This window comes from Papio anubis, chromosome 11 (genome assembly GCF_008728515.1).
Source record: "Papio anubis isolate 15944 chromosome 11, Panubis1.0, whole genome shotgun sequence".
In the NCBI taxonomy this organism is placed as follows: domain Eukaryota; kingdom Metazoa; phylum Chordata; class Mammalia; order Primates; family Cercopithecidae; genus Papio; species Papio anubis.
In genome coordinates, this window is record NC_044986.1 from 30,371,614 (window position 1) to 30,394,212 (window position 22,599).

A 22,599-nucleotide genomic window follows, 5' to 3' on the forward strand; every position below is an offset into this window, starting at 1 on the left:
AGATCCTCATCAACTCAGCACAGCAGCCTGGGCACCACGCAGTCCACAGCGAGTGACCACAGGCAGCCTGATTAGTGAATGTACTTCAGGAAGGTCTGCAGAGGGCCCTTGTGAGCATAGCATCAGGCAAATGCTGACAGAGCCTCTCACAGGACCCACAGAAGCATATAGCAACAGGGCGTGCAGCCTGGAGTGCACAGTCCACTGCTGCTCAATGTCACCATACTCCAGCAAAGGACCACCACTGTGTACACACAAGGGAGGAGTGTCCCTACCTGTAAGAGGCCCCTCATCTCTGCTGAAAGACAACACACAAATGAAACCCCCTTAAGAAACAAACAAGAATGCTTTCGCAGAGCAGTGTTTTAATAATATCTGTTTGCTTCACTGCTACTCCAGACCATGAGATCCTCAAGGTCAAGCAGATGCGAATGGGATCCGGACAGTGGTCCGTGAATTTCCTCTGAAAAGGTCCAGGGAATCAATATTTTAGGCTCTGCGGGTCTACACAGTCTCCACACTGCTGTTTAGAAAGATGAAGGAGCATGGCTGTTTTCCAATCAAACTTTCTTTATGAACACTGCAATTTGAATTGCATATAATTTTTGCACGTCACAAAGTAATTGTTCTTTTTTTTCTTTCTTTTCTTTTTTCTTTTCTTGAGATAGGTTCTTGCTTTATTGCCCAGGCTGGAGTGCAGCAGCACAATCGCAGCTCACAGCAGCCTCAACTCCAAGGCTCAAGTGATCCTCTCACCTCTGCCTCCCAAGTAGCTGGGACTGCAGGTGTTTGCCACCATGCCCAGCTAATTTTTAAATTTTTTGTAGAGACAGAGTCTCACTATGTTGCCCAGGCTGGTATTGAACTCCTGGGCTCAAGCAATCCTCCTGCCTCAGCCTCCCAAAGTGCTAGGATTACAGACATAAGCCACCACGCTGGCCATTCTGCAACAATTTTAAGATGTGAAAAGACATTCTTAGCTTGCAGGTTACACAGAAGCAGAGTACAGGCACTCATCGGCTGTGGTTTGCCAGCTCCTGACCTGAAAGGTACTTCCTGCAAAACCATCTTTTAAGTACTTTTCTGGACAAAGTAATGATCAAGAAAAAAAGAGCTTAAAGACAAGACCCCAATCGCTTGCTCCTTCCCAATAATTGACTCACTGCATTATTGTTTCTTGCATGGAGCAAAACAGATTGATTACTAGGCTTTTCCTGAGAAGGTGATCACAACTTCTACTTTTCGTCTGCCTCAATTCTTTTGAGAACTAGACAGCAGAAATCAATACAGAATTTAAAAATAATTCTAATGGCAACAGCTGTCACTCCCAATCTCTATCCAGATCAAGAATATACCTGAAATTGGCCAGGCACGGTGACTCACGCCTATAATCCCAGCACTTACGGGAGGCCAAGGCAGGTGGATCACTTGAGGTCAGGAGTTTGACACCAGTCTCCCCAGTATGATGAAACCCTGTCTCTACTAAAAATATAAAAATCAGCCAGGCGCGATGGTGGGTGCCTGTAATCCCAGCTACTCAGGAGGCTGAGGCTGGAGACTCGCTTGAACCCGGGAGGTGGAGGTTGCAGTGAGGTGAGATCGCTCCACTGTACACTCCAGCCTGGGCAATAGAGTAAGACTTAGTATCAAAAAAAAAAAAGAAAAGAAATACATGAAATCACAAGTCCAGCATCTTGAGCCAGTAGGTAACATTAGGCAACACTTCTGTAGGAAATCAGTCCAATCAAGGCTTAAAAGAAGTTAAACTAACATTTGTATAAAACTGAAGTGCAAATACAGGATCTCCTAAATGGTACATCGCCTTTCTAATAGTAAGTATCACCCCTGGGGACAAAGAAATACAAAGACACACTTTTTTTTTTTGAGACAGAATCTTGCTCTGTCACCAGGCTGGAGTGCAGTGGTGTGACCTCTACTCGCTGCAACCTCTGCCTCCAGGGTTCAAGTGATTCTCCTGCCTCAGCCTCCCGAGCAGCTGGGACTACAGGTGCACACCACCACGCCCAGCTAATTTTTGTATTTTTTAAAGTAGAGATGGGGTTTCACCATGTTGACCAGGATGGTCTTAATCTCCTGACCTTGTGATCCACCTGCCTCAGCCTCCCAAAGTGCTGGGATTACAGGTATGAGTCACCGCACCCGGCCACACTCAGTTTTTAAATAGTCATTTGTGAGGAAGGATGAAAAGAACATAAACACACAAATAATATTCTCTGAGACCTCTGATGACCCTCTAAGTGAGGAAAGGATAAAACAGATGTGGGAAAGGGTGCTTTTTAAGAATGCTATTCAGATGTGAGGATAAAACAGGATATGTTTTCAGAAGACAGTCATTAGTTAAATGTAAAATTTTTTCTTTTGTGGGTACAGGGAAGACTTTCTCAGTTTTATTTATTTATTTATTTATTTTGAGAGAGTCTCATTCTATTGCCCAGGCTGGAGTGCAGTGGTGTAATCTTGGCTCACTGCAACCTCCATCTCCCAGGTTCAAGAGATTCTCCTGCCTCAGCCTCCCGAGTAGCTGGGATCACAGGTGCGTGCCACCACACCCAGCTAATTTTTGTATTTTTGTAGAGACGGTGTTTCACCATGTTGGTCAGGCTGGTCTCTAACTCCTGACCTCAAGTGATCCACCTGCCTCGGCCTCCCAAAGTGCTGGGATTACAGGGGTAAGCCAACACGCCCAGTGACTTTCTCAATTTTTTTTTTTTGAGACAGAGCCTTGCTCTGTCACCAGGCTGCAGTGCAGTGACACAATCTCAGCTCACTGCAACCTCCGGCTCCCAGGTTCGAGTGATTGTCCTACCTCAGTCTCCCAAGTAGCTGGGACTACAGGCACGTGCCACCACGCCCAGCTAATTTTTGTAGTTTTAGTAGAGACGGGGTTTCACCATGTTGGCCAGGATGGTCATGATCTCTTGACTTTGTGATCTGCCGGCCTTGGCCTACCAAACTTCCTCCGTTTTAAAATGTGGGATGTTTCCTTCTAGCAGGACTGAATAAAAAGCACCCTGCTTTGAGGAAAGCAGACTTTACCCTGAATGACCAGCTTGTTGGGAAGCTGGAATAGTCAATTTCCCCTCCGGAAGACATGTTTTAAAACCAGGCAGCATACACAGAGCCCAGATGCTCTTTCTCTATCCCACCCTTGGGACCCCCAAACATCTCAGGCCTGGGCCATCTCTGGCTTTATGGAACCCTTGAGCATTGCTAACGGTGCGGCCAAGGAAGATTTAAGCTCCACAGTCCAGCAATCATGTTTTATACTTTAATGAGACAGGACTCAGTTCAACACTCAGTTCAGGATCAAGTCTACACCTGGGCAAATAAGGTATCCATACTCACCTCACCCTGCCCTGATCTGAGCCACTCCCCACTTTCACCTTCACCAAAAGAGAAGGCAGAGAAGCAGAGAACAGGAAAAACACATTCTTACTGTGAACCCTACCCTATCCTGCTTCCCACACCCCCAACCCACTGCCCCAGCCAACTACACTTGCAAATCTCACCTCCAACCCCGACCCAAGGATTCTGGAACAAGAAAGTATAAACAGTTGTCATCCATAAGTTTAACAAATCCCATTCCGTTGTGGTTTTTTTTTTTTTTTTTTTTTTTTTTTTTTTTTTTTTTTTTTGGAGATGGAGTCTCACTCTGTTAACCAGGCTGGAGTACAGTGGCGCAACCTTGGCTCACTGCAACCCCCGTCTCTTCGGTTCAAGCAATTCTCCTGCCTCAGCCTCCACAGCAGCTGGAATTACAGGCGTGCACCACTACCACTATATCCAGCTAATTTTGTATCTTTAGTAAAGACAAGGTTTCACCATGTCAGCCAGGCTGGTATCAAACTCCTGACGTCAGGTGATTTTCCTGCCTTGGCCTCCTAAAGTGCTGGGATTACAGATGTGAGCCACTGTGCCTGGCCTCCCATTCACTTTAAAGAGTACTTGAGTTATGAAAAGTACAAACAGAAGTTTATCTGAAAACAATATACCTAGTTGTATAAAACGAAATTTTAGTAGAGTTTTTTTTTTTTTTTTTTTTAACATATGTAAAATAAAATTCAAAACCAACAGCAGTTTTCTGTTTAGAACAAGTAATGCCCTCATCGGTGGTTAGAAGCAGCCAGAACAATGCTGTCGCTTGACATTACAGGATATGCTCCTTCTGATAAAGGGATTGGAATATACCGACAGGTCATGCACGGCCTACACACGTCATGTATCATTATAAACAGAGGCAGCAACTGGAGAACTGTCAGATGACTCACAAACAGCACAACAAAAAAAGCAAAGGTTTCAGGAAATACACTCAGACAGTGCTACTTACTGTATAAATCTGTTTCATCTAGAATCTCAGATTTGATGATTTCTTCAATCACATCTTCTAAGGTGACAATTCCCAGAACTTCATAAAACGGATCTCCTTCTCCCTCATTGTTTACCCGCTGCACGATAGCCAGGTGGGATTTACCTTTAGAGAAAATAAAAAGTTTAGGAAGTGACTTTCTGAATTTCCTGAATGACATGTTATACGTAATATGGTAAAAACATCAGCAAACACAGATGCCGAATTACCAATATCTCTGTTTCAGCATTTTAAAATTGTACTGAGATATCACAAACAAATGGAAGAACTTCATGAGCCATTAAAAGGCAGAAAAAGTTATGCCAGAAGAGTGTCACCCTCGACATACATGGCACTGCACCATTGTTCTCTGCTTCCTAATGGTAATGTCTCTTGGTGCATAATCTTTCAGCAACTGCCACCTAAAGAGAGTGGTTCTCAAAGTTCATGGTGCCCTAGGGATTCCCAAGACCCTTCTAGGAGGTCCGTGAGGCCCAACTATTTTCATAAGAATACTAAGATGCTATTGGCCGTTTTCACTGTGTTGACATTTGAGCTGATGGTGAAAGGCACCTTAGCACAGATGAAGGTAGTGGGAGCGAGCTGCACGTAGTGATTGCTGTTCTCTGTCACAACGCACATGCAGTAAAGGGAAGGAAGTAGCTTCTCTTAAAAATGTACTGGGCTGGGAGCGGGGGCTCACTCCTGTAATCCAAGAGCTTTGGGAGGCCCAGGCAGGATGACTGCTTGAGCCTAGGGGTTCACGACCAGCCTAGGTAATACCGTGAGATCACGTCTCTACAAAAAAACAGAAAAAGTAGCTGGACACGCACGCCTATGATCCCAGCTTCCTGGGAGGCTGAGGTGGGAAGATCCAGGAGTTTGAGGCTGCAGTGAGCTATGATCAAGTCACTGCACTCCAGCCTAGGTGACAGAGTAAGAGACTGTCTTTTTTTTTTTTTTTTTGAGACGGAGTCTTGCTCTGTCGCCCAGGCTGGAGTACAGTGGCCGGATCTCAGCTCACTGCAAGCTCTGCCTCCCAGGTTTACGCCATTCTCCTGCCTCAGCCTCCCAGGTAGCTGGGACTACAGGTGCGGACTACAGGCGCCCGCCACCTCGCCCAGCTAGTTTTTTGTATTTTTTAGTAGAGACGGGGTTTCACCGTGTTAGCCAGGATGGTCTCGATCTCCTGACCTTGTGATCCGCCCGTCTCGGCCTCCCAAAGTGCTGGGATTACAGGCTTGAGCCACCACGCCCGGCGACACTGTCTTAAAAAAAAGTCCTTGCTGAAGCAGTAAACGTTAATTTCATTAAATCCTGACCCAAGTACATGTCTTTTGGTAATCTCTATAACAACCTGAGAATTGCCATAAAACACTTCTGTTGAATTCTGAAGTATGGCAGCTGTGCTGAGGAAAGACTCTTGTGATTGACTTGCAAGTTGGACCAGCCATTTTCATTATTGAATGTTTTTACTTCAAAGACTGACTACTAGACAAACTGGTTATACCGACTTGGGTATATGTCAGGCATTTTCTCAAAAATGAACCTGTCACATCAAGGAAAACAACAGGCAGGGTGGACTACCAATGATAAAATTTGAGCTTTCATCAGAAAATTAAAATTTTGTCTGGGCACGGTAGCTCATGCCTGTAATCCCAGCGCTTTGGGAGGCTGAGGTGGGTAGATCACCTGAGATCAGGAGTTTGAGACCGGCCTGGCCGACATGGTGAAACCCCGTCTCTACTAAAAATACAAAAATTGCCGGGCGCGGTGGCTCAAGCCTGTAATCCTAGCACTTTGGGAGGCCGAGACGGGCGGATCACGAGGTCAGGAGATCGAGACCATCCTGGCTAACACGGTGAAACCCCGTCTCTACTAAAAAATACAAAAAACTAGCCGGGCGAGGTGGCTGGCGTCTGTAGTCCCAGCTACTCGGGAGGCTGAGGCAGGAGAATAGCGTAAACCCGGGAGGCGGAGCTTGCAGTGAGCTGAGATCAGGCCACTGTACTCCAGTCTGGGCGACAGAGCGAGACTCCGTCTCAAAAAAAAATAAAAATAAAAATAAAAATAAAAATACAAATACAAATACAAAAATTAACTGGATGTGGTGGTGTGTGCCTGTAATTCCAGCTACTCAGGAGGCTGAGGTGGGAGAATCACTTGAATTTAGGAGGCGGAGGTTGCAGTGAGCCGAGATTGTGCCACTGCACTCCAGGCCTAGGCAACAGAGTGAGACTCCCACTCAAAAAAAAAAAAAAAAAAAAGCTGAGTGCAGTGGCTCACACTTGTAATTGCAGCACTTTGGGAGGCAGATCACTTGACATCAGGAGTTCAAGACCAACCTGGCCAACATGGTGAAACCCTGTCTCTACTAAAAATACAAAATAAATTAGTCAGGCATGGTGGTGCGTGCCTGTAATCCCAGCTACTCAGGAGGCTGAGGCAGGAGAATGGCTTGAACTCAGGAGGTGGAGGTTGCAGTGAGCCAAGATGGTGCCATTGCACTCCACCCTGGGCAACAAGTGAGACTGTCTCAAAAAAAGAAAATTAAAATTTTGGGAAACTTGTAGCCACCACGAGCGTAATAGCTTCTCACAATTAAAGACTCTTCTGATGAGATTGCTGGTGATAGTAACAAATGATTTTTTAAAATACTGAATATTGCAATCTGTCAACATTTTGAAGATCTCTATAACTCAGTGAACCAATAATTTTCAAGTGACTATGGTAATGATGTTACAAAATCATGCAAGAGTACACAATCCATTTGGAGTATAAGACAGAACAACGGATTTTAAAAAAAATTTCTTATTTTGGAATAATTTTAGACTTACAGAAAAGTTGCAAAGAGTACAGAGAGTCCCTATAAACCCTTTACCCAGTCTCCCCCATTGTTAACATCTTACACTACCATGATATATTTGTCAAAACTAAAATTGACATTGGTACATTACTATTAAGTAAACTCCAGGCTTTATTTGGATTTCGCTGATTATTTCTATAACATCCTCTTTGTTTTGTTGTCTGGTTCAAGGCACCACACCACATTTAGTTGTCATGTCTCTTTAGTCTCCTCTGGTCTGTGACAGTTTTTTGGTCTTTGCTTTTTATGACACTGACAACATTGAAGGGTACTGGTTAGGCCTCCTGCAGAATATCCTCCGATTTGAGCTTGTCTGATGTTTTACCCATGAGTAGACTGGGTTATAGGTTTTCTAGTTACATCACATCAGTGGTTATATGTCATCACTGCTGATGTTGACCTTTTTCATCATTTGGTTAAGGTTGTGTTTCCCAGGTTTCTCCATTGGAAAGTTACTCATTTTTCCCTTTCCTTAATTCTATTATTTGAAAACAAGTTGCTAAGTCTAGCCTACCCATTCAAGGATGAGAGTTAAGCTCTACTTCCTGGAATAGGGAGGTATCTACATATATTATTTGGAAGGGGGAGTACCTACATATATTATTCAATATTCTTCTGTAAAGAAGATTTCAGTCCAAACAAAGGTAATGTAAGAGTCCAAATGTCCACTGGTATGGTTTCAGATTCTACATTGCAACTAACCTTTAAGAAATTACTACCTATGGAGTTCTGATGTAATATCAAAGGCGAATACCCATCACTGTCCAAAAAAGCTGATACTCCTCCCTTTTCCAAATACGTACCTGTGTGAGGCCAGATTCTCCTGATACACTTCAACTAACACAGTATACCACACAGACTGAATGCAAAAGACTGAACCCCGCTGCCTTCCCTTTAGCTTGATTAGACATGCAAAAAGTAAAACAATGGCACTCTTCTACCATTTGTTTTAGAAAATATTTTTATTAAAAACACTATATTAGCATGCAATGGATTACTGTCCTTTAAATCAACCAATGTTTTGAAGGTCTCCATTTTAATTCAAATATATTAATATCAAAAGATAGAAACCACATAAATAAAAGGATTCTGAATCATTTTTAAGAGTTTCAAGGGATCTGAGACTAAAAAAAGTTTAACCCATTTATGTCAGAGGTTGCAAGTTTTTGTGAAAAATCAGACCTTGGTGATGATCTTGAGCAGTAGAATATAAATAACCCCCACAAGCTTAGCATTCCAATAATGGAACACTAGGCATAAATAGATTAAAGACTGCTGCTTTTGGGGATGGATCACTTGAGACCAGGATGGCAAGGGAAGAACATGAGTTGAACAGTTCTGGATTTGAACTCCAGCAGGCCACTCATTAGCCATTACTAGCAGAAGACCATGAGCAAACCTAACTTTTCTGAGTTTCAGTCTCCTTATCTCTAAAGCCAGCCTCATAATTGCTACTGCAATAGAGTTGTTGTGAAGATCAGAGATAATGCTGGTACCCAGCAAAGACACTGCCTGGAATCCACTGGGTGATCACTAAGTGGTAACGCTCATTATTTTATTAATGTTTTTCCTAAATTCTAAGGCACCATCAACTTATTACCAGCTTAGAGGGAAAAAACCCCACTATATTATTAAATGTACACAGTGATTAGAAGATGCACCTCAGGCAGGGCACAACGGCTCACACCTGTAATCCCAGCATTTTGGGAAGCCAAGGCAGGAGGATTGCTTGAGGCCAGGAGTTTGGGACCAGCCTGGGCAACATAGTAAGAACTCATCTCTATAAAAAAAATAAAAGTAAAAAAGACACATTTCAATCTCAAAGATCTTTTAAAATAGTAAGAGCATCTCTCAAACAACAATATTGGTTTTCCCAATCCAAAGCATGCGAAGTATCTAAAACATATCCATAAATGAAGCAAAATAGGCATAATCTGGAAACTTCATAATCAGCTAATTTTTGTATAACTTCTGTTTAATGACAGAGTGTTTTCTTGGTGGTGGGGGTGCAAGAGCTTTAAATAAAGTTTAGTTAACACTTTAAGTTGGGTAAGTTCGCCCAGATACAACCAGCCACATTAAAAATATTCTGAGGGCTGCATCTGATCAAGTTCCCAGCACTTACGCAGACGCTGGCTCTGGTCCTGCGGATCTGTTGGCCCTTTCTTAACTTGGCAGTCTAAGTCAGCTTCTGCTCTGCCTCAGACCCCCTTCTAGGCAGCCGTGCCTACAAGCCTAGAAGTTTAGATTGTTAGACAATTAGGCGTCCTAAAATTTTCATCCCTAGCATGCTCACGCTCAAAGAATGAAAATATTTTGAGCAGAGGAGACAAGGAGGGAAACTTATCAGCAATGGATATAAACACTGCATCAGGTCAAGTCAATTCTCATCTCGTCCAGTTGGTCCAGTAGGTTTCTCACATCTGCTTTCCCAAGGACCCAACATAAGCAGTTAAAAATTCTTGGTGAATGCTGTCTGTCGAAAGTTAAATTCTTTTGCTATTCCCAGCTTGTGATCATTTAAAAGGAATTTTCCAAAGCAAGGTCTAATATTAGACTCAAAATGAAGTTTCCATTCCACTGAGGCGCTATTCTCACCAAAGTAACTACCGTATAATCAGATTGTCTTGGAGCAACTCGTTTAAATGCAGATGGACATACTTGAAATACCAGCTCAATAGCACTGACAGATTTGGCTGGAAAGGGCCTTACTCTAGGAGAAATTATTTCTGTGAATTAGGCTTCTTAGACTGAAAATTAAGTTTTCCTCCAAGTTCACTTGTTTTAAAGCTGAAACTTCTGCATCTGCCCCAGGGCCACATTCTTTTAGCTTTGGAATTCCTGGTGAGAAGTCCTGTTTTCTGAAACTTCTTCCCTGTGCACAGTACAAAGGAAAAACAATGACACCTCTCTCCTTCACTCAGGCTTTTGGAGAACAGTGATTCCATGCACCTTTCCACTTAACCATTCACTGCAGGGACTTTAGTCCTTGTCAAGGGATCAATCAAAAGGAAAATGTAAACAACTTTTTTTTTTTTTTTTTTTTTTTTTCTTTTGAGACAGGGTCTTACTCCCTGGCTGGAGTGCAGTGGTGTGATTGTAGCTCACTGCAGCCTTGAACTCCTGGGCTCAAGTGATCCTCCCACCTCAGCCTCCTGAGTAGCTAGGGCTATAGGCACACACCACCATGCCCAACTAATTTTTAAATTTTTTGTTGAGACAGGGTCTCGCTATATTGCTCAGGCTGGTCTGGAACTCCTGGCCTCAAGTGATCCACATGGGCCTCCCAAATAAACAACTTTTCAATACAAAAATTTTCAAAACTGAGCTCAAATAGGACCTTTCTTAACCTGAGTATTGGAAAAATTAAGTCAGGACTGAAAACAGAAAAGCAACTCTAGGAAAACGAATAGAAGAATAAACCCAAAACTTAAAAAGATGATAAACTGATGGATTCTTAACTTCCAACAAGAAGAATGAAAATATAGCAGCCAGCAAAATATTTAATCACAGATATTAAACATTAAAACTTTTAAATATGCATAGACTAAATAAACTTCATAAACTGCATATAGATCAAATAAAGCATAAATTGTTGTCACAATCAGGGCTTGGAGAGGGCCCTTTCTTGCAAGCTGTAAGAGATCTTGCTGTACACCAGGCAGTTTGAACTGTCCTGGTATTTAAATTCCTACCCCTTCTCCTCTTTTTCTGGTCCTAAGGGAATCTAAACAGGCCTGTTTTCAGAGTGCAGGGCTTTATAAATACATCTCTCCTCAAATTCAGAATCATAAGCAAGCTATTACGAAATAACAGCCTAGATTGTCCATCTTTCTATAACCACTAGTGCTCAGGGCAGGGCACTAGCACAGGTGAAATTACAAAAACCATGTCTGCAATGGGAGATGGACTAAGCAACTAATATAATCTACACAAGGTAGAACTGGGATCAAGTTTCTACCTCTGCCTGCTTCCACTGCTCCACAAATTAAAGTTTATTATTTGCATATTCTCTCTGAATTGGTAAACCAGCCCAGAATGGTAGTGGATTACCACATTTCCATCTTTTAACCTTACCACACTTCTGGGCTCAAATTTTGAATGACAGATACAGTTTGTATTTTGGTGGTAATAACTGTTTCTATTATGATTAATCCAACAAGGGCACCTGTAACGGCCAGAAGAAAATATGGACTTGTTTGCTATCAGATGATGTTGATGCCAATGAAGTGAAATGGGACTAGGTAGACTAATTAAGGAAAAAAGTCAACGGAATGGATGTAGCAGAAGAGAATTAGGAACAACGGGATATAGCTATGCTAATAAAAAGTGACACATAGTAGTCAAGAAGACCCAATAATGCAAGCACAAGGCAAACTGAGCCTGTGGGGTCCTAAAATGCCACTCAAACAGCAGGAAGAAAACAGAGACCCCACCATGAGAAACTCAAGCCAAACATCTTACATTCGCCATGACATCCATGTTGCACAACTCCAGGGGGCACTGTTAGCACAGAATGCAATGCTTCATGTTTCCCTGAAGCTGTGAGATGCTGTGGCCTCCTTACTAACCAAGGAGAGGGCAAATGAAGCAGCTGATAGGCTTTTTTAAATTTCTGATCTACTAACATCAAATTTTAATAATTCAATGAATAGGAATCAATAAAATTTCAAAGAGAGAGTTCTACAGAACTAGTGATAAAAGAAGCAAAAGCTCTGCAAGTCCAAATTTAGGTCCCATGTCACTAACGAAAAATGACATGATATTTTTAATGGCTATACTTAAGATCTCCAGAGGAAGCCAATTTGCATATTGGCAGTCAAAGAAGTCAATACACTTTAAACATAATCACAATTGGATTTAGTCTGATTTACAAGTAAACAAACTGATCAAGTGAGAGAATGTATATGAACATAATATATAAGCCATAAAATCCAGGCTATGAATGAATTCTGAACAATGAACTATAGTCGCACAAATTCATTTGTTTGTTCCATAAATATCTGCTGACCACCTACTATGAGCCAGGCCCATACCACAAGGACCAAAACACAGCACTGGCTCTCAAGAGGCATTCGAGCATGGCAGACGGACACTAGGGAAGCAGACTCTGGGAAAACTAATAGAAGAATAAACCTTGAAGTGAAAAGGCATGTCGGGTCGTGTTAAGGTGCTGTGGAGAACAACAGTAGGGGTGGGATGACATTTAATACAGGATGGTCCCCCCTGCCCCACGCCCCCCCCCACTCGCCCCGAGCAAAGCAGCAGCACAGGAAGTCAACCCTGGGCTGAATGTTTTCAGGTAGAACAGTCGGGAGGCCCTGAAGAGGGAGGGGCTTGATGCGCTGTGGTGGGTGGGGAGCCAGGAGGCAACTGTGGCTGGAAGCGAGTGGGCAGGAGGGCGAGAGGAAAGGTGAGCTGTATGGGGTGGGATGCAGGCCATGTAACCATTGGAAAGGCTTTCGCTCTCACTCCGTGGTCGCTGGAAGGCTCTGGCAGAAGAGTGACATGATCTGCATTGTTTTAAGAGTCCCTCTGGCTGCATGGTTGAGAAAGGCCTGGCAGCAGGTGGGAGGAGAATGGCCCTGGGAAAGGGCTGAGGTGGGCAAACCCAATCAGGAAGTTACCAGTAAGCCAAGTGAGGGAGGATGGTGGCTTGGGCCCGGGGGGCAACAGTGCAGGTGGTGAGAAGTAACTGCATTCTAGATAGACAGTGTTTTAGAAACAGGCCGCAGGATTTGCTGACGGACTGGATGGGGGGTGGAGGAGAATGAGAGGAGTCAAGCTGACTTGCTTTTTGGCCTGAGCAATGAGAGGAACAGAGTTGCCACTCCCGGTGGAGGACAGTGCATGGCATCAGTCTAGAAGGCAGAAGTCAGCTCGATTTTGGAAGGTTAAGTTTGACATCCTAGCGGAAATGTCAAATAGTTAGATACATGAGTCCAGAATTCAAAAGAGAGAGAAACATGTAAGCTACAGATAAAACCTGAGCGAGTACAGATGGTAGCAGAGCCAGAAACCCACTGAGATCACCTAGGCCATGGATGGCGAGAAGAGCCAGTGCTGAGCATGGGGGTGCCCGAGTTTCCTGGGTCAGGAGGCTGAGATAGAACCAAAGAGAGACTTGAGAAAGAGTGGCCAGCAGGAAGGGGAGGGGAGAATAAAGGGAATGGGTGTTTTGGAAGCCACATTAAAAAACGAAAAATAAAAACTGTCCCAAAGAGCAGAGAGCAGTCATAAGTATCGAATGCAGCCGAAAGGTCAAGAAAGGTGATTTTGGCGACAGAAGATGCTGGAGATAAAGACTGTGGTGGAGGAAGGGACTGAGGGTCACAGTGTAAGTGACATGCGGAAGATCCTATAGTCTCTGGCCAGTGTGCTTTCTACGCCTTCCTGCTTCTAACAGGGAGGCCCGAACTGGCCTTCTGCCAAGTAGCCTTGACAAGAGAGAAAAGGCCTGTCATTAGGACAGTTTGGCTGTCCTCTCCAAAGTAATACCTCCTTCTTTGAGTCCCTAGATCTGAACATGACACCATTAGATTTCCAATCACCCAGGCTTTAAAACTCTGAAATCTTTGCCTTTTCTTTTTCTTCCTTTTCAATGAAGAATGAATGAGTGAACAGGTACACACACACAGCTGCATAAGATGCACAGCTCAGTGAAACTTGACATTTGTATATACCTGGAAAACTACCACTGGGAAGAGCTGGTGGCAGTCAGGGTGTTGACAACAGCTACAGGGGGGAGTGAGATGGGAGATGGGGCTGGAGACAGGAGCGGGGAATAGGTGATGCAGTGATAAGAGGAGGGGCTAAGTGGGTTCAGCAGACTTCAGGCTCCAAGGGGAACACCCTCCATGTGGCCCCTTCAGTAGGGCTCCCTTTCCTGCCCCTTCCCTTTGTTGACAGCAGGTCCCTTTAGGATAGACAGATCACACGCTGATCCAGCAACAGGGCATGTCATGATAACTGAGTGGCAGCACAACTTCAGAATAAGAGAAGCAATTCTCCTCCCGTATTTAGCTATATCTGGAATCTTAGTTCAGGTCTGGGTCTTGTATTTTACAAGAGGCAAACTGAGGGGAAATGCTGTACCATATACAAACTATGTCACAGGAGGAACAATTACATAAGCCAGAGATGTTTAGATGGAAGAGACATCTGAGCAGGGATGAGGTTGACAGCAGCCTTCAAATATCTAAAATCAGTCAGCTCCATGCCTCCTCACCCCATAGCTTGTTATCTGCACACCGGGAGCTCAGTGTGCCACAACGTGGTCTCCCTTATTAGACCATCAGCTCCAGATCAACTCTGGATCCACCTTCATGTTAGTCCTCAGCGCATGCCAAGTCTAGCACAATGGCCAACACTCCAGTTTCTTCTCTACTCCTCCATTCACAAAGGAAGACTTACTCACCGTAACATAACCACAGCATTCCATCACGCACACACAGTGCTCACTTCTCATCAGCTACTAAATTAGAGAGAAAATGTTCCTAGGGCAGGGCTCAAAGGCATCACCACACTACAACTGCCACTCACCCTTCTTAAGCTTCGTCCACCCAGACTTGACTTTTCACTGTCAGGTCCTCCATGGCCCTACTTGCCCCTTCCTCTGCTTGAGCCCTTTTAATCCTTTTTAACCTTGCTCTTAATTCCGTGCATAATATCACCCATACCAGGAAGCCTGTTCTATTCCCCAAGGCAGAACTTATCTTTTGTATTTTTGAGCTCCTATAATGTCATCTGAATTTCTCTTAAGGCATCTGTCTTTTTTGTTTTTTGAGATGGAGTCGCACTTTGTTAACCAGGCTGAAGTGCGGTGGTGCAATCTTGGCTCACTACAACCTCTACCTCCCAGGTTCAAGTGATTCTCCTGCCTCAGCCTCCCAAGTAGCTGAGATTACAGGCGTGCACCACCACGCCTGGCTAATTTTTGCATTTTTAGTAGAGATGGGGTTTCACCATGTCGACCAGGCTGGTCTTGAACTCCCGACCTCAGGTGATCCACCCTCCTTGACCTCCCAGAGTGCTGGGATTACAGGCATGAGCCACTGTGTCTGGTCATATCTTTTTCTTATACCAAGAAAGAGATATGGAAGTTCTTTGTTTCTCATCTCTCCCAGAACACCTAGCTTGATGCCACCCTCTACAAAGAACAGGTAGGAAGGGGGTCGGCCCTCATAGAGCCCCAGCCCCTCACTCACTGCCCTAACACACACAACCCACTGGGGCTGCCCTGCCACAGCCACACCATACCTGGGCTATGGGAGTGCCTGGGGCTCTATACCCACATTACTCTTTTTTTTTTTTTTTTTGAGATGGAGTCTCACTCTGTCGCCCAGGCCGGAGTGCAGTGGCACGATCTCGGCTCACTGCAAGCTCCGCCTTCCAGATTTACGCCGTTCTCCTGTCTCAGCCTCCCGAGTAGCTGGGACTACAGGCGCCCGCCACTACGCCCGGCTAGTTTTTTGTATTTTTAGTAGAGACGAGGTTTCACCATGTTAGCCAGGATGGTCTCGATCGCCTGACCTCGTGATCCGCCTGCCTCGGCCTCCCAAAGTGCTGGGATTACAGGCGTGAGCCACCGCGCCCGGCACCCACATTACTCTTAATAGTATTTTAGACAGGTCCTTTCCCTATCCGTTTCCCTCTGAATTCAACACTGGCAAAACCCAAAGAAAAATAAACCCTGAATTACAAGCCACATAACAAACATGTAAAGCCATTTTCTCAGATTTTTGTAATGAATACACGGATGAATGCTGATGTGTGCCTTGCAAGTCTTCTGACTACTGTGGCGATCAACCTAGTATTAGAGGCTGGGTGCAATGGGTCACACCTGTAATCCCAGCACTTTGGGAGGCCGAGGTGAGCGGATCACCTCAGATCAGGAGTTCGAGACCACCTTGGTCAACAGGGCAAAACCCTGTCTCTACTAAAAATACAAAAATTAGCCGGGCGTGGGCGTGGTGGTGCACTCCTGTAGTCCCAGCCACTCAGGAGGCTGAGGCAGGACTGAACCTGGGAGGCAGAGGCTGCAATAAGCTGAGATCACGCCATGCACTCCAGCCGGGTTGACAGAACAAGATTCCATCTCAGAAAAAAAAAAAAAAATCTAGTATTAGAACACGAGCTAAAATCAAACCTGCTGAGGAGAAGTAATACAATTTCATTTAGGAAACTATCACCTAGCTATTTCTGTACTGTTGAAAACTAAAATAAAAATAAAAACAAACTGTGTGTGTCTTTTTTCTTAAGTACTTATTTTACCTTACCATCCCCACCAGAGCTAAGTGCATTTTTTCCAATTGAATTTTCCCACCATAAAATACACCAGAAAAATGTGACACAGATCTTAAAATAGTCCTATATAAACAATACATGAGTGTATATATAGAAGCACTTGCTGTATATAGAAGCCACTGGTTTTAAATGATAACTGTTGCTATTCTGGGAGACAAAAGCCCCCTTTTACTACTTCCAAAAATTCTAAAGTCTGACCCATAAGTGGCCGGCCCAGACCTCCCTAGCAGGACAGTTCCTTCAGTCCAGCCATGAACATCCTCATTCCGGGTTAGGCCTGAACTAATGTGTCTGCCAATGAGGCTGATGGGTGGAATATAGAATCACGGTTTCCTTAAAACAATCTAACATTTCTTGGTGAGGGTAGAGGTTTATTTGATACAGGGCCCTCTCCTGGACAGGACCCTGAATTTATCTAAAATGACAGTGTTGCTGCTGCTCTTTGGCCACTTGAACAACTGACAGTAGGGAGGTAGCACTCACTGAGGTGGTCAGCCTCTAAAAGATGTTTTTTAAAACCAGGAGAAGCAAAGTAGACAAGTCCTCTCCATTAGTGGCTAAACAGTCTTGGCACAGTGCATACAGCAGCCAGGAGTGTTATCGTAAAATTGACTGGTTGAATTTCACTTCTCCGTAAAAGTCTCCATGCAGTAAGACCAGAAATATTATACACTGAGAAAAACTAATCCAGGTGGTTCTCAGATTTTATAGTTTTATCAATAGAGATTGGGGAAAGGTATGGTTAGCCTCAAGGACATCAACATTTACATGTTAGGAAAGTTCCTGAAATACACAAGACTGTACGCCAGGCACGGTGACTCAACGCCTATAATCCCTGCACTTTGGGAGGCCAAGGTGGGCAAATGGCTTCAGGTCAGGAGTTCGAGACCAGCCTGGCCAATATGGTGAAATCCTGTCTCTACTAAAAATACAAAAATTAGCCAGGTATGGTGGCACATGCCTGTAATCCCAGCTACTCGGGAGGCTGAGGCAGGAGAAGCTTGAACCCAGGCAGTGGAGGTTGCAGTGGGCCAAGATTGCACCACTGCACTCCAGCCTGGGTGACAGAACTAAGATCTGTTTTAAAAAAACAACAACAAAAACTGTAGATATCTGCCTGACACACTACAGGCATGCAGATATTTACCGAATGAGTGAATCTACAAATCGCATTTATTTAAACTTTTGAACATACTTTCAACGTATACAACTTTCTGAGCTAAAAGGATATTTTATATTTGTCCTAAAACTACCTTCTCCATATTTCTAGAGGTTTCCTTTGGACTTATACTTTATGGTTATGTCTGGCATTTTTTGAGGCTATGCTATCTATCTTCTCTCAGTCATCATTACAGAGAGAAGACTCCATCTTCTTACACTATGCCCAATATTTCATCTAATTATTTGACCCTGATTTTTACAAAACCCTTTTATATTAAACACTATACTTAACTGTCACCATCAATTTTCCCATCGTATGCTTTCTTGTACTCAAATACATATTGAGTAGCCAGACATAGTGGTCATGGTGTTGTGCCACCATAGTCCCAGCTACTTGGGAGGCTGAGGCTGGAAGATTACTTGAGCCCATGAGTGAGTTTAGCCTGGGTAATGTAGTGAGGCCCCCCCTCTATAAAATTATATATAAAATAAAATATATATACTTATTATGTAATACTATATAATATATATAATTCCCAGCACAGGGCTAAATATATATAGATGTCTACTTCTTTAACATGATTAAAAAGATCAATTAGGAAATAATTGCTCCTATTATTTGAAAAATCCTTTGCTGTTACAAAATGGAACATTTTTAATTTTGAAACAATTGTATATTCACATGCAATTGTAAGAAACAGAAAGATCCTGTGGATTTTGCCCAAGATTCCATGTACTTTTATCCAGTTTCCCCCCATGGTAAACATCTTGCAAAACTGCAGCACAGAGTCACAACCAGGATATGAGCACTGACAGAGCCATGGTACAGGACACTTCTACCACCAAATGACCTTCCTATTACCCTTTTATAGCCATACCCTCAAACTAATCATTTTAATGGTTTCCTTGGTAAAATAAGACCTTAGTTTTCTATTGACAGTGGCCCTTACGCTTTAGTGTTTAAGTTTAAACAAATATTTAAAAAGCTATATTTAAAAATGGTTATCAACAGAAAAACATTTTTCAGTCAACAAAAACTTGTTTTATATGCAATGTTTGAAAACCCAAGAGTGGGGTCCAATCCTGACAAAGATTAGCCAACCATGCTTCCCTGGGTGAGGTATACAGCAGGCAGTTATATAACTAAGAGAGAAACGGTTTTTGGAGAGAGTAGCAGAGACCCCAGCCTCGATTTGATAAACATCTGTGGCAGGATGATTTTCCAGTCAACTCCTCTTTGGCGTCTCCCAATGTGTTGATGAATTTAACAGTCCCTGGTAATTCAATAAACACTAATCTAGGTGCTATTGTGAAGGGATTTTGCAGCTGCAAATGAAGTCCCTAATGGGACGTCATGGGTTGACTTTAAGGGAGATCACTCTTGGTAGACCCAACTTAATTAGTTGGAAGGCCTTAAAAGCAGGGCCTTAAGGCTTTCTGAAGGAGAGAAGAAATTCCTCCCATAGAAAACAACTTCAGATGCTGCCTGTGGGATTCCAGCCTGCTTGTGATCTTCTCTTCCTAATGACCTGTCCTATCAATTTGGGCTTTCTTATACATCCTCCAGAATACATAAGCTATAGTCTTATAATAAATCCCTTGATGAAAGTGTGTGTGTGTGTGTGTGTGTTTGTATCCTATTGGTTTTGTTTCTCTGGTTGGACCCTGACTAATAGACTCAGGATCCACACCACAAAGGGATTAATAGCACAAAGCAAAAGGAAAACTAGAATTAAACTAAGTTATCATTTCCCAAAGCCAAGATGATTGATGTGTATAGGAAGACAAACTAATGTGTGTGCGCTATGCCAGAGAATCCGATCCATGAACTTCCTGGTGACAATAGCAGACACAGCAAGTAAAGTAACCCTCTGAAAGAAAAGCTAACCTAAACTGTTTAAAAGACAAGAAGCCAAGTCATTTACTTCTATCCATCCAAGTGGACGGTCCTATCAAAGACAGCCCTCCAGCCCTCTCCCCTAAGTTAGGATTCCAGGCAATAAACAATGGATGGTCTCACATTCCCACCACCACCCACTCCTTTTCTCTTGTTCTTCAGCCTTGCTGCCAGATACTTTAGCCAGAAACCCAAAGTGAGGCAATTAATAGAAAATTCCAGTCATTATGTGACTTACTTAATGGCCCATCCAAATAACTTGTGAGAAAATCTCACGAACCAACAGAACAGAGACTGAAGAGTTTTTTCCATTATTTCTCTCTCTCAGAGTATTTAAAGACTCGGATTTTCCCATCTTTTGGGGAAATATTTTCTTATAAATAGTGAGGCATGCTGGGCATCTCCACTTCATCTTTTTTGGTGGTCTGTAACACTCACTGTACACTCATTGGAATGTTTTCCTAGTAAATGATGGGCAATGGAAAACATGGCTAAGACAAAAGATGGCTTTCAGGCTGAGATGATGGGAACCTTCTCATGTTCCCCAAGAGACAGGTAGTTCTTCTATAGAACTAAGGGATTTATTTTAGAACCAATGAGACTATTTCTGTCTTTCCTTCAGGCCTTTATAAGAATGATAAATGAGGACTGACTAGACTACTTAGTAGTCCATTTAGTAGTAGTCCAATATATCCAGTAATAGGAGGAGTTATTTTTTATTTTTTGAGACAGGGTCTCACTATGTTGCCCAGACTGGTCTCGAATTCCTGGACTCAAGTGATCCTTCCACCTCAGCCTCCCAAAGTGCTAGGATTATAGACATGAGCCACCATGCCCAGTTAATAGTAGGAGATTTTTAAAAGAGATCTACACTTCTCCTGCTAAGCCCAAATGTTAGGGCTTTGGTTTTATGATTTACTCTTCTGTTCCATTATTAGGTTTTAGCTTTTAGACCAATAATTACTTACAAACTTTGTTTTGTAGTCCAAACTTATTGATTTCAACTAAACTAATTTCTTGGCTGATTTCTACAACACAAGTAGACAAGATCAGTGATTATACAAAAGTCATATATAAAAATGTGGTCCTGTTGTCACAGTCACTGAACAAAAATTAGCTAAGCCCGGACAATGTGCTAACATTGCAGATCAAACTACACTGTACATTTGCTACAGTCACAGGCGTTTTTGGAAAGGAATGAGGTCACAGTTTTTAAACCTGCTTGAAGGGGAGAGTAATTTTTTTGTTTTGTTTTGTTTTGTTTTGTTTTTTAAAAGAAGAAAGACCTTAACCCCTTTTCTCACTCAAGTCTCCTCTTTTTAGGAAGTCCTTCCTGATGACCTCAATTTGGAATGAGGTAGAATTGCTATTATATCTTATTATATAGTTAACAGTAAACATATATTACATAGTTAATAATTATGTGATACAAAGGAAAAGAACTATCAAAATTATCCCCCCCAAGAAAAATCTCTGGATATTAGAATTAGAAGGAAAATGAATCATCTAGATAAATTCTTATACAACGTATTAATTATCTTCCGCAAATTTTATGCATATGATAAACTTCAAGAAAAATGAAAGGGTGAAAATATTTCAAGGTCTTCCTCATTGTCCTAAAATCCTAGCATTTTACTCTTTTGTTTCCTGTCCCCAGAAACTTCAAGCACTTCATCTTCATTATAGAGAAAAAAGATGCAAACAACTTTTAAAACCCAATGTTCTCTATTACAGATTCCTTCACAATGTCTACTCACTATTCCCATGATGTACTTTCCCCCAATAGCTCTTAAAAATGCGTAGAAGGACCGGGCGTCGTGGGGCACTCCTGTAACCCCAGCACTTTGGGAGGCCGAGGTGGGCGGATCACAAGGTCAGGAGTTCGAGACCAGTCTGGCCAACATGGTGAAACCCCATCTCTACTAAAAACGCAAAAATTAGCCAGGCGTGGTGGTGCACGCCTGTAATCCCAGCTACTCAGGAGGCTGACAGGAGAATCACTTGAACCTGGGAGGCGGAGGTTGCAGTGAGCTGAGATCATGCCATTGCACTCCAGTCTGGGTGACAAAGCGAGACTCCATCCCAAAAACATAAAAATAAAATAAAATAAATTTTTAAAAAATGTGTAGAAGACAAAAATTAGTTTTTCTATTTTTCTTTTCTTTTTTTTTTTTTTTTCTTTTGGATAGGGTCTTTGTCACTCAGGCTAGAGTGCAATGGCATGATTATGGCTAACTACAACCTCCACCTCCCAGGTTCAAGTGATTCTCCTGCCTCAGTCTCACAAGTAGCTAGGATTACAGGCATGTGTAGCCACATCCGGCTAATTTTTGTATCTTTTGTAGTGACGGGGTTTCACCATGTTGCCCAGGTTGGTCTCAAACTCTTGAGCTCAAGCAATCCATCCACCTCAGCCTCCCAAAGTGTTGGGATTACAGATGTGAGCCACCACACTCAGCTAAGTTTTTATATTTCTATAAGAAAAAAGTCACCACCTAAACATCCACAATAGTCTCGTTAAGTAAACTCTACAACATCCACACTAGAATGCTACGCAGCTAGCGTGGATGTAGCAGGATTCTATCAGCAGTAGAATGCTAATGTAGCTATTTAAAAAAAAAAGTTAGAGCTACATCGATTGTTATGAAAAGTTACTCTAAAAAAAAAAAAAAAGCCCTGTAGAATATTATAGTATGTTCCCATTTGTATTCATTATAATTAATTGCATTAATCATAATTATATATAGAAAACTAGAAACAAAAGTTAACAGTGGCATTCTGGATGAAATTTGTAGTACTGTTACAAATTTGCATTCTACAGGGTAATTCTTTTTTTCTTTTTGAGATGGAGTCTCCCTCTGTCCCCCAGGTTGGAGTGTGGTGGCGTGATCTCGGCTCGCTGCAACCGCCATCTCCCAGGTTCAAGTGATTCTCCTGCCTCCTGAGTAGCTGGGATTACAGATGTGCACCACCACGCCTGGCTATTTTTTGTCTTTTTCAGTA

General features: G+C 42.8%; 1 protein-coding gene across 4 annotated transcripts in view; it reads right to left on the reverse strand.

Moving 5' to 3' along the window:
- CNNM2 (cyclin and CBS domain divalent metal cation transport mediator 2) overlaps positions 1 to 22,599 on the reverse strand; it is a 165,543-nt gene that overhangs the window by 25,173 nt on the left and 117,771 nt on the right. For 3 of the 4 annotated variants that reach the window (XR_004176905.1, XM_031652105.1, XM_031652106.1), the window contains exon 2: positions 4,349 to 4,492. Coding sequence is in view for 2 of the 4 variants with exons in the window: in XM_031652105.1 (XP_031507965.1) it covers positions 4,349 to 4,492 (144 nt within the window). In the remaining 2 variants the exon portion in view is untranslated. Of the gene's footprint in view, positions 1 to 4,348; positions 4,493 to 22,599 lie in introns of those variants that run through there. The other variant, XR_004176906.1, reaches the window with a different exon arrangement.